General features: G+C 40.1%; 1 protein-coding gene across 6 annotated transcripts; it reads left to right on the forward strand.

Annotated features, from left to right (window-relative positions):
• Window positions 1-466: 466 nt before the first annotated feature.
• Window positions 467-15665, forward strand: LOC146567660 (uncharacterized). Of its 6 annotated transcripts, XM_085287620.1 has the most exons (4): window positions 9826-10298; window positions 10524-10709; window positions 11712-11771; window positions 11845-15665. In XM_085287620.1, the coding sequence occupies exon 4, from the start codon at window positions 11880-11882 to the stop codon at window positions 13386-13388; it is 1509 nt and encodes a 502-aa protein (XP_085143746.1). In that variant the 5' UTR covers window positions 9826-10298; window positions 10524-10709; window positions 11712-11771; window positions 11845-11879; the 3' UTR covers window positions 13389-15665. The 6 variants fall into 6 exon arrangements, with proteins under 6 accessions (XP_085143744.1, XP_085143746.1, XP_085143742.1 ...); XM_085287618.1 differs by lacking the exons at window positions 9826-10298; window positions 11712-11771 and adding an exon at window positions 467-500; XM_085287616.1 differs by lacking the exon at window positions 11712-11771 and having other exon boundaries at window positions 9842-10263.
• Window positions 15666-15964: the final 299 nt, after the last annotated feature.

Consider the following 15964-nt stretch of genomic DNA (forward strand, 5'->3'; position numbering starts at 1 on the left):
GTGGCTACAGATGCATCTACAGCCTCAGCGTTAATGTTATTCTGCATGTGGTCCAAGAGGCGCACACGGTATGGTTTCATGTATATTGTTTGTATAATGTTGCATACGTGTTCTACACTGGTAATGAGAGGACATTTTTGTGATATCCATTATTGTGCATTTTTTCTGTTCTGCTTGCACAAGACTGTTTATGGACATTTATGTTGTAAACTTTGTGTTTCTTCAGTTTTCACGGTGTCTGAAGACAATAAGAGTGAGAGAGAGAGAGAAATAAATTTCCGAAGACATCAGTATGATGCGTGGCCATTCTTTGTTGGACCCCTGTAGTTACAGTGAAAATGTACCGCCAACGTGGCTGGAAGTTCGACGTTAGAAGCAATGCATGTTCCAGAATGCACACAGCAAGAACTGTAAAATCCCTGGCGGTCTTCAAGGAAAAGATAACAGCTCTTCAGTCAGCGCCAGGTTGGGCTGTGATATATCCACAACTTCATGGAGAGGTTTGGAGTTTGGAGAGGTCTATTAAAATAATAATTTATTTTGTTTAAGAAAGGTACTGAGTTAAAGGTAACCAACCTGTCATTATAGCCAAAGTGTTCCCTTTTATTTTACAAGTGGTGTTGTTTAAAGTGTTCTAAAAATGTTTAAGAGTTCAACTTAAAAGAAGAATAACAAGGGGTGTAGTTAAGCAAATTGTTGCAAGAATCAGATTGTACTGAGAATTGTATATTTGCCAGGATCGCATGTACATATAGCAACAACTTGTTTATGCAGCAGGTTTGCTGAAACATGCACAATGTCAGTAAACACAGAAAAATCACAAATTGAAGAATGCAGAGAACAAATTGATTCCCTTAAGGAAGAGCTAAGTAGATTGAACGAACAATTGAAATTACAGACTGATGATGTTGAAAGGGAGAAATTGGAGTTACTGATAGGTGCTATTCATGATAAAATAGAAATCCAGCTGATAATGTTGAAGAAGCCTGCCTCTAATACTTCAAGACTAGAGCCCAGGAAATCCTCAAGGGAGCGAAAGTTAACGCCCAAAAGTCTAGAACTCAAGCAACAAGAGTTCTCTCAGGAGAGTAAATTTATCAAACTATATGAAAGCTGGAAAGAACAAGTTAAAGCTACACGTTCCAAACTTAAAGATGAGTGCTCTGACCAGGAATTAGCTGACATGATGGATACTGTCGAAGGGCTAGAGTCACAAGTGAAAAATACATACGAAGATATGAGATCGCAGTCAGCCCCTTCTACTGAGACTAGAAGAAAAATTGATTCCTGCACAGCAGTAACAGCGGACTTGATGAGAATACTTAAAGTACGTATGAGTGAAGTGGGGCAAGAAGAGTTTGATGCTAAGGCAGAAAATGCGAGACTTCACATGGTGCTAGACAGAGAATATGCTCAGTCAATATTTGGGACTACAATCTCCCGACCTTCTGTACGTAGCTGCCGCTCAAGCTGTCTATCGGAGCAGCAAAGCATCAATGTAAAAAAGGCAGAGTGCGCTGCACAGCTTGCCGCGAAGCAGGCTGAGATAGAGATGGAGGAGGCTATTGCTACACAAAGGCAAGAGCTTAAAAGACTAGAAAATCAGCGAGATCTTCAGGTAATAACTGCAAAGCTAAAGGCTTATTCTCAAGCAGATTCAAGTGAAGCCTGTGGAGAAGACAAAAGCGCACACAGTGCGGTAGTCAGTTGTCCTCCATTAGCTCCTGAAGAAATCATACCAGAGCAAACCTACAAGAATAATAACAATAAACAACCAAACAACAATGAGTCATTGTTAATGCAAGCCTTGCATGACACAATGGTCCTCACCAGACTTCCTGCACCTGAGCCCCCAGTCTTCTCAGGGGACCCACTTAAGTTCTTAGAGTGGAGCACTAGTTTCAAAGCTTTGATAGAGCGGCGATGCACAAATCCAGCTGACAGGTTGTTCTACCTACGCAAATACATCAGTGGAGAAGCACGGTCTGTATTGGAGGGAAGCTTTTACAGAAAGGATGACGAAGCATATGACCAAGCTTGGGAAGCTTTGAATGCTCGGTATGGCCACCCCTTTATAATTCAGTGTGCATTTAGGGAAAAACTGAACAACTGGCCAAAGATTGGTTCAAGAGAGTCGCTTAAACTGAGACAATTCAGTGATTTTCTGACAGCCTGCAGCAATGCTATGCCATACATCAAAGAACTGCAGGCGTTAAATGACTGTGAAGAGAATCAAAAATTGCTCCAAAAACCTCCTGACTGTGTGACTTCTCGTTGGAATCGTCGCGTCACAGTGCAGTTACAGCAAAAAGAAGAATATCCAAGCTTCAAACAATTTGCTGATTTTGTTGCACAAGAAACGGAAGTTGCATGCAATCCTGTAACATCATTTCATGCCTTGAAACACACTGAAGAAAGGTCAGCTAGAGACATAAAGCGTCCAAAGGCTAATGCATACATCACAAATGTGAAAGCATCAGAGAGAACAACCACAGGATACAGCGGAGTGGAGAACAATTCAAATGAGCCTGATATAGAAAGAAAAGCAAATGCTTTGCCATCAAACTCAGTCACATGTATTTGCTGTGGCGAAAGCCATTCTATTCACAAATGCCAGACCTTTGCTAAAATGTCCGTGGAGAACAAAAGAAAGTTCATACTTGACAATAACCTGTGCTTTGGTTGTCTCAGAAGAGGACACAATTCAAAAGACTGTAAGCGTAAGGCGACTTGCGGGGTTTGTAAAAAACATCATCCAACAGCTCTCCACGAAGACCGTCCAAAGACTCCAGTGAACACATCATCACATAGAATGCAGGCAGAAGAAAACATATCTGCACTTTCTTGTTGCATGGACAGAGGAGATGGTGGGAGCACATCCATGATCGTGCCTGTGTGGGTTTCTTCAACCACCACTCCAGAGAGAGAGACCTTAGTGTATGCTCTATTAGATACACAGAGTAGCAACACTTTTGTAGATCAAGGGATATGTGAGGAGATGGGGATGAGTTTAGAGCCAGTGAAGTTAAAGCTAACCACTATGATGGGAAGAGATTCCATTGTTCAGAGCGAAAGAGTTAGTGGGCTCAGAGTTAGAGGGTTTTCCTCCAAAAGCTTTATCAACTTGCCACTTGCCTATACCAGAGACTTCATCCCACTTGAACGTTCACACATTCCCACCTCTGAAACTGCCAAAAGATGGGAACATCTAATCAGAATAGCACAGGAGATGCCTGAGTTAATGGATTGCAAGGTCAGGCTGTTAATAGGCTACGACTGTCCTAGAGCACTGGCACCACGGCAAGTAATCGCGGGAGGTGACGAAGAGCCATATGCAATCAAGACAGACCTGGGCTGGAGCATTGTTGGCAGTTCACAAAAAATGGCAACATCAGCAGAAGTGACAGGCCTGTGCCATCGCTTATCTGTTAAGGAACTTCCACCCTTGACACCAGCCACCATCATCAGAGTGCTTGAGTCAGACTTCAAAGACACAGCTCCTGGAGAAAAGAGCATATCACAAGATGACATACAGTTCATGCAACTGCTAAATGAGAAAATACACCAGAATGCTGATGGGCACCTAGAGATGCCACTTCCCTTTAAGGCACGCCCTCAGCTGCCAGAAAATAAGCGTCTGGCTCTGGTGCGACTTAAGCACCTGAAAGGGAAGTTTGAGAAAAATCCCAAATTTAAGGACGATTATGTAAGGTTCATGGACAATGTCTTCAAGGAAGGTGATGCTGAAAGAGCTGAAGATGATCCCAGAGAAGGAAATATGTGGTATATTCCACATCAAGGCGTCTATCACCCGAGAAAACCGGAAAAAATCAGGGTTGTGTTTGACTGCTCTGCAAAGTACAGTGGCACAGCTCTGAATATTGCATCAAGTCTATACAGATGTTTAGAGACATAATGCAAAGCATGTTTGTTTCTTATGGCTTACAAATGTGTTTGCCTTTAACATAATTTACATTTCATTTATACAGTTTCACAGACAAAACAATAAAATAGGTTTCCTGAACTGTTCTTCATGGCCCAAATTTTGAATCCTTTTGAGGGTGATGCATTATCCAAGAAGGTGGGCAATTTGTTCATTGATCTCTGACCCTCGCTGACTATGACGCCTCCTAATTCTGCTTCCAGCCTTGCTGATTAATTTGGTCTTCCTTTTGGCATCCCTGTCACTGATGCTGTCACCAGTTGTACACAACATCTCTGTTTGTCCACCAGTCTAATCTGTAATTCAGGTGAACCCAGAATTACATGTATCTTTGTAATGTTTCAAAAAATATACACTATATGTTGATGGGCATTGTCACACTTTTCTTTCCTTTATAAGTAAGAATCTCTATGGTTTTAATGACAATTCATATACAGATTGTGGAGGACATTTAATTCAACACTCTAAAAAGTTCCTCATCTGCAGACTATAGTACAATTTCAGCCCACCGTTAATAAACCCATCCAATGCAGGGTTATCAGAGAAATTATGCAAATGTTATGTTTTTATGTACTGGTAATCTATTTATCATTTATCATGATTCCTGCTCTGATGATTACTTTCTTCTACTTCTGTAATTTTAATAGATAAAGGATGTTGAACATTAAGCTCCAAACAGGATGAGTGAGGAAGACCACAGAGGAGAATCATGGATGTAGTAAAAGAATACATGCAGTTGTTTTTTTTTCATGGTGGAGGAGCAACTTCTGATACTATCTTAAAGAAAAAACACATCAAATTGAAGAGTAAAAATAATGACAACAATATGTCTACATGTTTTTTATTAATTCCTTAAAGTAAATGCAGTCTTGTCGTGGTCAGAGTTGCCCACTCATATTTAACTAATTCAAATACAATTACTGCATATCAATGCTTATGTTCTAATAAAAGGCATTGTTTAATACTTCTTCCATGACAACCCAAATAAATCAATGATAGGGAAACGGGAAGATTAGTCATCAGGCAAGGTTTACTGTTCATTTACCATGCCCTGATAACAGTAAGCTTAACAAAAGAAAAATGTTGGGGACGAGAACCAGGCGGCTGAGCCAGATCAAAGACATTACTAAAACAAAAAGACGCCAACAGCTTCCCTAAAGTGGAAATAAAATAATATGCAAAACAAAAGGCCTGTGTACCTGCTTGACACATAAGATCAGTCACAGGACACAAAAGTGTCATCACCTGCCTAACCCAGTGTTTTTAACACTTAAAGCTCAGTTGAATGTGTTTGGGGTACCCCGATCTTATCTGTCCAGCCTCACACCCAAACACTCTGTTCACACACATAGACACCTACTAACAAAAGTTCAAAGACAGTCTGAAGCCAACCTGCTGGCCTGGGAGCTGGTTTTTTGAAATTATCCCAGGCAAGCGATTGGTCTACTGTTCCCCAGATCAGCCAATAGAGACGTGCCAATTACCTTTGTATTGAGTGTATTGAGTATTGAATGAGGCTTGACACCTGAAAGACAAGAGTAAGAGAAAACAAAGAGCTGGGTACCATGGCATGTAACAGATGTTGTTCCATGCTCATTTTTGATTGTCTCAGTAAATATGTTAACTGCAAAAACATTGAAAATCTAATTCAACTCACTTGTTTAATAGAAAATAATATTTTCCTTCTTGTTCGTTAATTTTCACGTCACTCTAAGTAATAGTAGTCTTAGAAGTATAAAAACAACTTTCAATTCTCATAATTTATATGAAAGTCTTTAATCACATCTTTTACAATATATTTTAAGCAATATGCTTTTGCCTTTTTCTCTGACACTCATTGTCTTTAACATTAATATTATGAATTACCTATACAATATCTTGCCTTTTGATTACAGGTTTCATAATTTTTTTTTCATACTGTAACTCGTAGAAATATTTCGGCCAATACTATTTTGATTATATTTTATACATGAAATAACAAGGTCGTACATTGCCTGCCTTAACATTTTTTAGTTTTTGCTTCATTATTAGAATTAAATTAGTATTATTTGTTAATTCAATGCAAACTGATGTGTGGGACAAGAGTCACATGACATAGAGCCAACCCACTTTTGATCTTTCGGTATTTATTGAGGTGTTGCGTCGCACGGACAGATAACGTAGCTTTCATTGCGACAGGAAACGTTTATATGTGGTTACGCTGTCATTACATATAATTATTATTAGTACACTGAACTTTTCATCGAGGCCTACGTGGACTAAAATTTTTGGTTTACCCACCAACAATAAAATGGAAAGGTGAGTAATTAACACTACAAATGGGACTATTAACAAGAAACGAGCACATTCTAGCCACTTAATGCCAGTTATTTTCCTCAGTCTAATTACAGAAAATTGTTTTAGATTGTTTGCGCTTTGTGTATAGTCTTCGTCCAGAAATGTGTCTAAAATCATAATTTTTAGAATTTGAAAACCTCAATAATATTGATATACTAACCAATAGAGAGCATATATAGAGATATAGCATATACCGAAGATTAGATTTTGTACTCTTAGGCGTACATTTAAAAGTAACACCCTCCAGTTAAGCTTAGTGAAAACTGCTCAGTCCTTTGACTTTTGATGTTGTATCTTTTCCAAAATATATATATTCATTGAGAAAAAGAAGTGATAACACATTCAGATAATTGAAAAATACGTAACATTTTGTAGTACGAAGAAATACGTTAAAACAAAATCAATGTTTGGTTGCATTACTTGTAAAAAAAAACACAAACATAATAAGTAACACTGTTCACCATGATAAATAACTCATCTTACAAAAATGTTTTTGTCACGTAAGGTCATAAATTCTCTTTTAAGCAAAGATTTGCACTGGGTATTACCAGAATTTAATCTTTCATTGGCTTGACACAATGACTCTTTCAAGTCATGGTGATTGTGATAATGATTGTAAAGTCCGTTCAGAGCAACGGTCTTTGTACTATATGTGTCTTTTTCTGTGTGACTTTTATCTTTCATTATTATATAAATGTGATGTATGTTATGTTCACAAAGTGAATACTTCAAAATGAGGAGGACATGCTACAACAAAACAGACTGGGTGAATGTGAGACTTCGAGGAGGAGTACTGACACATCCATTTCAACGGGATGGTTCTAGCTGCGGAGTAATGGTCATCATGGTATGGTACAACATTAACGCAATAATATTTTTCTGTGAAATTAGATAAGAAGATGGGGTGGGGGAAGTTAAAATAATCTTAAAAGGTTAAATTGTGTAAACAGGAAGTGTAACATTTGCAGATGTTTTCAATTAATTGTTTTTGTTGTTTTTTTATTTATTTCAGATGGCCAAAGAAGTAATGGAAGCCATCCATCCATCCATCCATCCGCTTCCGCTTATCCTTTTTCAGGGTCGCGGGGGGCACTGGAGCCTATCCCAGCTGTCATGGGGCGAGAGGCGGGGTACACCCCGGACAGGTCGCCAGTCTGTCGCAGGGCTAACACACAGAGATTTTTGACGACAAAAAAAGAGATGGCCCAGGCACGAAGGACATTTGCACAGACAATACTTGAGGCCTCCGGTGTGTAATATCTCCTTCAAATGGACATATTTATTTGTGTCAAACTGATGAACACTAACACATATATATATATATATATATATATATATATATATATATATGTATATATTATGTTTTAGTATTTGACAGTGACAACAACTGTGCCATGTGTGCAACAGTGAAACCACCTAATCCAGGACCCTCCATCATTGACTGGGTATAGTATTTTTAAAAATTGTTTTATGTTATCTTCCAAAAAATATTTGACTCTGTGTCTTTAATGATTGTAATTGATTAAAACATAGAATTATTTATGTAATGTGTTTATGAAAGTTCATATGTTTTTGTTTACAGATCCAGTGTGATAATTGCAACCGCTGGTTCCATTCTGAATGCCTGGACATGACAAATGAACAGCTCAGCAGTGCTCAGAAGACAGAGTGGAAGTGTGTGCTTTGTGTAACCTAATTCCACATGCGGTGAAAGCTACTTGAATAATCTGCTTATAGTTGTTATTGGTGTTTTGAGGAACACATGTGTAAAACACAATGTGTATAACATTCTTGCTTTGTGCACGTACTTCAAGTATTTCCTTTTTGATTTTTTGGGTTGATTTGTGTGATGACAGATAATGAATAACAATATATCTAAACTGTGTAGTAGTAATATGAGAAATCAGTAATCTGAGAAATGTAATTTCTCACCCTGACCGGTTGAGGCAGATGGCCCCGCCCCTCCCTGAGCCTGGTTCTGCCGGAGGTTTCTTCCTGTTAAAAGGGAGTTTTTCCTTCCCACTGTTGCTCATAGGGGGTCATATGATTGTTGGGTTTTTCTCTGTATGTATTATTGTAAGGTTTAACTTATTATGTAAGTGCCTTAAGTTGACTATTGTTGTGATTAAGCACTGAATAAATAATGTCTAAAACTGAAGTTGATACTTGAGGTGGTGTGTGAATGACATTTTGAAAAATTTAAATTGTGTGTGGAAAGACATTTCTTGTAGTTAAGCAAATACTTCAATGAACTCATTTTGTTTGGTAATGGAATAGGATTTAATTTTATCAGAAATCCGTACAGTAATTTTGGCTGTGGATCACAGGGTGCAGAGTGGGGGTCACCCAGAGTCATAATCCAGTGAGATATCTGCGTCACCTCTTATAGTTTTCCTGTAATCTGAGATCAAAGATGAGAATATATAGAGTATAGTACAGTAAATTGTGCAAAGTTTACTATCAATTTTCTCAAAATCCGTACAGTAATTTTGGCTGTGGATCACAGGGTGAAGAGTGGAGATGGCCTAGAGTCATAATCCAGTGAAATATCTGTGTCACCTTTTACAGTTTTCCTGTAATCTGAGCTCAAAGATGTCAATATGTAGAGTACAGTAAAGCACAGTGGGAAGATTTTGCTATGAATTTTCTCCAAAACCGTACAGTAATTTTGGCTGTGGATCACAGGGTGCAGAGTGGGGGTCACCCAGAGTCATAATCCAGTGAGATATCTGCGTCACCTCTTACAGTTTTCCTGTAATCTGAGCTCAAAGATGTCAATATATAGAGTATAGTACAGTAAATTGTGCAAAGTTTACTATCAATTTTCTCAAAAACCGTACAGTAATTTTGGCTGTGGATCACAGGGTGCAGAGTGGCGATGGCCTAGAGTCATAATCCAGTGAAATATCTGTGTCACCTTTTACAGTTTTCCTGTAATCTGAGCTCAAAGATGTCAATATGTAGAGTACAGTAAAGCACAGTGGGAAGATTTTGCTATGAATTTTCTCCAAAACCGTACAGTAATTTTGGCTGTGGATCACAGCATGCAGAGTGGGGGTCACCCAGAGTCAGAATCCAGTGAAATATCTGCGTCACCTCTTACAGTTTTCCTGTAATCTGAGCTCAAAGATGTCAATATGTAGAGTACAGTAAAGCAAAATGGGAAGATTTTACTATGAATTTTCTCAAAATCCGTACAGTAATTTTGGCTGTGGATCACAGGGTGCAGAGTGGGGGTCACCCAGAGTCATAATCCAGTGAAATATCTGCGTCACCTCTTATAGTTTTCCTGTAATCTGAGGTCAAAGATGAGGACATTAAAAATACAGTTGAGTAAATTGGGTAAATTTTATTGTTAATTTTCTCTGAATCATACAGTAATTTGGGCTGTGGATCACAGGGGGGAAAGTGGAGATAAACCAAAACTGGTAGTGGATTGTGAAGTAAAATAGTATCAGGACACAAAACACTGCGTTTCTAAGCCAGTCTTCACCCATACCGTAATATACGTAAGAGTAGTGCAACCACATTTTCGGTGCGGCTGGCGGAGCGGCTAGCTTGACTGTGACTTCCTAAGTGAGGGCTCACTTGACCGCAGTCTTTAAGACGCCCAAATCGAGGGTTGATGGTGTCATCAGTTTGTGCCACTGCTCTCTCGCTCCGGGATTATGAGGTCACGTGCCTTCACGCTTGTGCTTAACGAAGGACGGATTTATGTTTTCTTCTCCAGACCTTTTTTTTTGGTTGTTTTATTTGCAACGCTTGGGTTGTATGAACGCTGGGCGTTATGTTGTTGAGCCGCAGCCGTTCAACCGGGCTTTTATATGGTTGTTGAAGAAGGCGTATTAAAGAACCACCGTGGATTACCGATACCAGCGTGGGTGTGTGTTCTTCCGACTAGCCTGCTAGGTGTTTTGCCGCCTCCTCTCAACCACGCAACACAACCCGACGTTACAGTATGTATTGCAGCTGCGAAGACGAACGTACGTTCTCCTGTTAGGTTACAGCTGGTAGGAAGGTGCGTTCAGTGTGTCTTTGTAATTTTAAGTTTCCATGTCAAACGAGATAAAACAGTTATTTCTGGATGCGCACTTATTTGCTGAGATTAACAATGTGTTTTTGTAAACCACGTGATGATTTAAGTCATTTAATCTTTACAGAACATGTGAGCGAGGCTAATAGAGCAATATTTTTATGTTTAGTAAACTGACGTTTCTAAATGTAACTGCTTTTATTTTATCAGTTCTGACGAGGACAGCTGAGTGATGTTGTTGGTGAGCTTGGATTAAATCATCTCTAAACAAAGAACTTGTCCTCGTGGTGACTGACTTGGGGAGTGGAGGTCAGTGAGCCCATTGTCTCTGCTGGTCCGACTCCAACTACAAAGCCGGCCCGCTCGCCCCCTCCTGAGTCTGAGAGGAGATCCAGAGTAAGTCAGTTATAACTACACTGGTTGCTTAACTTTATCATTTTCTACAGAGTCTCTCTCTCTTAGCTCATTTTGGTTTGATTTCTGCCTTCTGTTTAGCCTCTGTTTGTCTGCCTCAGTACCTTAATGTTTTATCATTTGAGTTACACTCTTTGTTTCCCTTCATATGAAGGTGATGTCTGTGGAGTGATCATGACTTCGTTAAAAATGCTGTTTTCCTTTTCCACGTTTCTTCTTTCATATTCTTTCTGACGTCTTTTCTTGTGTAAGCTGCTAACTCTTGTGATGGACATTTCTTTATTTTATGTGTTGATCATATGTTTTGACAATATGACTTTAGTAATATCTATAGTACATTTTGTGTGACTTGGTTCTACATATAGGAAAACATCAAATAAGTATTTCACAGGTTATTCCACACACAGATGGGTATTGTGAGTGAGTTGGACTGACACTCCCAGGCACCATGAGACATTAGGCAGATAGTGAGACTCCTTATCTCCAGGGAGGAGGTGTTGAGATGAAAATATTTGATGTGCCTCAATTCTATGCTGTATATTAACTAAAATGCCATATAACCATATAGTGTAGTATTAAGTGGACATGGCCATGAAAAATAAAGGCATTAGACTACGTGTCCTTGGGGGGTAGAAAGCTGTAGACTCTCGCCCACGCTTGCCTGTGAAAAAGTAGATAACAGGGGACCATCTTCTAGTGGAGATGCATTATAACTCACCTGTGCATTATAATAAAAGGTGTTGATTGCAGCTGACAGTGTCTGCAGACTTTGATAACTGTGACACCCTCGTGGTTAATCAGAGGGAAATCTGAGTCAGTGTGGATTTGGTTGTACAGCTCTCACACATACAACCTGAACTGCACATTGTAAGTGTGATGTTCTTCAAATTTGAACAAAGTAAAAACTAAAAAACTTTTTATTCACAAGTTGAACTTTTACTACTTTTATCCCCAAAATGAGCTCACTTCAAATGTTTACCACAGCATAGCGTCCCCAGGCACCTGAGACGTTTGGCAGATGGTGAAACTGTTTATCTTTGTGAGGTAAGAGGGGGCACTTGTGGATGAGCTGAAGGTATAGACCTGATGTCACTGTTTGGGTTCTTTGTCATTACAGGAGAAAGAAGTGAAAGCAGGCCGAAACCTCAGCACATGGATGACATCAACCAAAAACATCCAGCACCAGCAAGTAAAGATGAGCCAGCGGCGATCCCTGTGGAAAAGACTTTTCCTGCTATGAAGCAGCCCAGAAGACGCAAGCGCGCCAACGGGGAGGACAGAAGCTTGAGCTGTGATCTGTGTGGAAAGTCTTTTACTCAGATTGGTCACTTGAAATCACATCAGCTGATCCACACCGGTGTGAAACCATTCAGCTGTGATCAGTGTGGAAAGACCTTTACTCATAGATGGAGCTTAAAAACACATCAGCTCGTCCACACGAAATTTAAAGCTTTCAGCTGTGATCTGTGTGGAAAGTCTTTTACTCAGATTGGTCACTTGAAATCACATCAGCTGATCCACACCGGTGTGAAACCATTCAGCTGTGATCAGTGTGGAAAGACCTTTACTCAGAGATGCAACTTAAAATCACATCAGCTCGTCCACACGAAATTTAAAGCTTTCAACTGTGATCTGTGTGGGATGTCTTTTACTCACAGTAGCAACTTAAAAAGACATCAGCTGATCCACACCGGTGTGAAACCATTCAGCTGTGATCAGTGTGGAAAGACCTTTACTCAGATTTTTCACTTCAAATCACATCAGCTGATCCACACCGGTGTGAAACCATTCAGCTGTGATCAGTGTGGAAAGACCTTTACTCGGATTGGTAGATTAAAAACACATCAGCTCATCCACAGTGGAGATAAACCATTCAGGTGTGATCTGTGTGGAAAGTCTTTTACTCAGATGGGCAATTTAAAAACACATCAGCTTATCCACAGTGGAGATAAACCTCTCAGCTGTGATCAGTGTGGAAAGGCTTTTGCTTACGTTGGTAACTTAAAAAGACATCAGCTCATCCACAGTGGAGAGAAACCATTCAGTTGTGATCTGTGTGGAAAGTCTTTTACTCAGATAGGCAATTTAAAAGTACATCAGCTCATCCACAGTGGAGATAAACCTCTCACCTGTGATCAGTGTGGAAAGGCTTTTGCTTACGTTAGTAACTTAAAAAGACATCAGCTCATCCACAGTGGAGATAAACCCTTCAGCTGTGAGCAGTGTGGAAAGTCTTTTACTCACATTGCTGCCTTGAAATCACATCAGCTTATCCACTCTGGTACTAAACAATTTGTATGTGGTGACTGTGGAAAGGCTTATATTGAGATCGAAAGGTTAAAAGCACATCAGCTCATCCACTCTGGTGCTAAACAATTTGTATGTGGTCAGTGTGGAAAGGCTTTTACTCACATGACTGGCTTAAAATCACATCAGCTCACCCACTCTGGAGTTACATCATTTAAATGTGGTCAATGTGGAAAGGCTTTTACTCACATGACTGGCTTAAAATCACATCAGCTCACCCACTCTGGAGTTAAATCATTTGTATGTGGTCACTGTGGAAAGTCTTTCATCCATAAAACAAATCTATTGAGGCATCAGAAAACCCACAAAGTGTCCTCCTCTGAGAAAAGTGGAAGACCAATGGGACATTACTAGGGCTGCCACAAATGATTATTTTGATAGTCGACTAGTCACCGATTATTTTTGCAATTAGTCGACTAATCAGATCATGCATCCATTGGACGTAAAATGTACAGCATGCATCTGCTCTTATATAACTATCATGAGCTTACAGCTTTAAGTGTTTAAGGTCTGTGCTAACTAAGAATAGAGACAAGGTGATAGTTTATTAAATTTTAATGAAATGTGCAGATTGTTTCGGTGAAGTTTAATAAACTCCTTGCTAGGGATGGGTACCTGTATCCGGTGCCATGACGGCACCAGTTCTGACATAAACGGTAGTAACCAGACCGAAAAGAAGCGCACATTTCGGTGCTTTATTTCGGTGCTTTTATTTTCCTGAGATGTCATACACTTTAGATTCTAGCCAATCATTTTACGTTTCCGAGGATAGTAGGCGGGTCCAGGTACGTACGTTCTTTTGGAGCAGAGCTACAGATTAAAAATGCCCAAGGCAAAGCGGTGAAAAGTCTGGCTGTACTTCACAGCAAAATATGCAAACTCAGCAGCCTGCAACAAGTGCTTTAAGGTGATACTTTGATACTGTCAAAGGAGGTAACACCTCGAATCCGATGAAACACCTGGCGACGCATAACGGTGTTTTTTAAAGCCGAAAAATGCGCCGTATTTGATAGCTTGCTGCGAGACCTCACACCGAGCACATCTACTGCGGGTGTGGTGCCTGTTATCGGACCCGGAGTTAGCAACATCCCCCAAAAACCCGAAGAGGGGAGTCCTGGCCCCTAGCCCTGCCAGTGTAGCAGAAATGATGATGCAGCAGCAGCCGTTCTTCTCTGCGTGAGTAGCTTAATGTTGTTCGTGTGTAATTTACGTTGAGTAGGCTAAACACGTTATTACATTAATGCATGTAAGGTGAACTAGCAAACATCATCATAGCTACATGCGGCTGTCTTCTTGTTTGATGGCAGATACTCCCTTCACCCTGGCCAAAAAGGCTAAAATGACCAAAGAAAGATTGGAAAACAGTTAAACATGAGAGGTTTTTGGAGAAAGTTTGTGTTTTTTCCATTGATTAAGCACTGCTTCCAGCCAAGAGTGATGCCATATATGCCCCATAGCTGCAGAAAAGACTAACATTGTTATCTTTTTACAAAAAAACAGCTGAACATGAGAGGTTTTTGGACCAATTTTGTGTTCTCCATTCTTTAAGCACCGGCACCGTTTCAAAAGTACCAGTTTGGCACCGGTATCGGATAAAACCTAAACGATACCAAATCCCTACTCCTTGCTATCTAAAATATAACAGGACACCGGAGTATATTCTCGAGCATCTCACATTTCTGATAATCAGCTGTCTGCTTGACGTTTTTTCAGCTGTGTAAAAACTATAACTTTAATCTCAGCCAAACCGATTTACTCAGGAACAAATAAAATACTGAAAAAAAGCAGAACAGTAACATTTTTAAGTTATCTAAGTGACTTATATATCATGTTTAACCTGAGTAGCGAAAGATGGCGGTGGGTTTGGAAACCATTTGCCGGGAGTCCGGTGTTCTCACCGGCTCCAGGGAGCCTGTAACCCCGGCTAGCTATCGAAGTCTCCGAAAACGTCGGAGCACTTTTGAAAAAATGTGGTGTCTTGATAAACTGAGCAGATATTTGAAGTTTACACAGCTACATTCTCGCCTGAAAATATGTTAAGCGTTTACTTTGTGACCCAGAAAGAATGATAAGAATAAAACTGACTAGCTGCCGCCATTGTTGGAAACTGAGCTGTGCAATGAATTCTGGGACACAGCTTCTTCTTCTTCGGTGTTTAATGGCAGCTGTCATCCTTCTTCATGCAGTGCTGCCATCTTCTGTTTCAGTCCGTTATTACACTCTTAAATCCTACTACTTATTCCTGCGTCTTTTGGGATCTTACAAAGCTTCAAACGACGCCTTGACTATTAAATTAGTCGTTGGCGATTTTGATAGTCGACGTAATCGTGACTAGTCGACTAATCGTGGCAGCCCTAGACATTACCCTGACAGGGTTCATTTGAACACAGTGGGAGAAACAGGGGTTTGAACAAAAGTTCTTCTGGATGCTGCGTCAAACTTAAAAAGCTTGAGATCAGGCTTCACAATTCAACTTGTTCCAAGTTTAGCAAGTTAAACTTCACTGGCTGTGTCCACAAACAGCATACAGAGAAAAAATTACTCCCATCATCTGATCACAAGAAAAACAAATTGTCAGAAGAGTTCACCTTCTGGGTCAAACTGTCAGACCTGTTACGGTTTATTTCAGGAGTCCCCAATCCCAGTCCACGAGGGCCGGTGTCCCTGCAGGTTTTAGATCTCACTCTGGGTCAACACACCTGAATCACATGATTACTTCATTACCAGGCCTCTGGACAACGTCAAGACATGTTGAAGGGGATAATTTAACATTTTTTAAATCATCTATGACGGATCAAGGACACCTCTAAACCCTGCAGGGACACCGGCCCTCGTGGACTGGGATTGGGGACCCCGTGTTTATTTGGCTATTCATCGTGAGGTAATTATCAGTGTCAGTGCTGCGCCACTTCTATTGTAACTCACATGAA

This window comes from Mchenga conophoros, linkage group LG9, assembly GCF_057382185.1.
Source record: "Mchenga conophoros isolate Kocher_MC1m ecotype Shallow Benthic linkage group LG9, M_conophoros_male_GT1.1, whole genome shotgun sequence".
Taxonomy (NCBI): domain Eukaryota; kingdom Metazoa; phylum Chordata; class Actinopteri; order Cichliformes; family Cichlidae; genus Mchenga; species Mchenga conophoros.

What these genes read in the sequence shown, in the direction of transcription:
- LOC146567660 (XM_085287618.1), top strand. Translation starts at nt 11,880, where the DNA reads ATGGATGACATCAACCAAAAACATCCAGCACCAGCAAGTAAAGATGAG.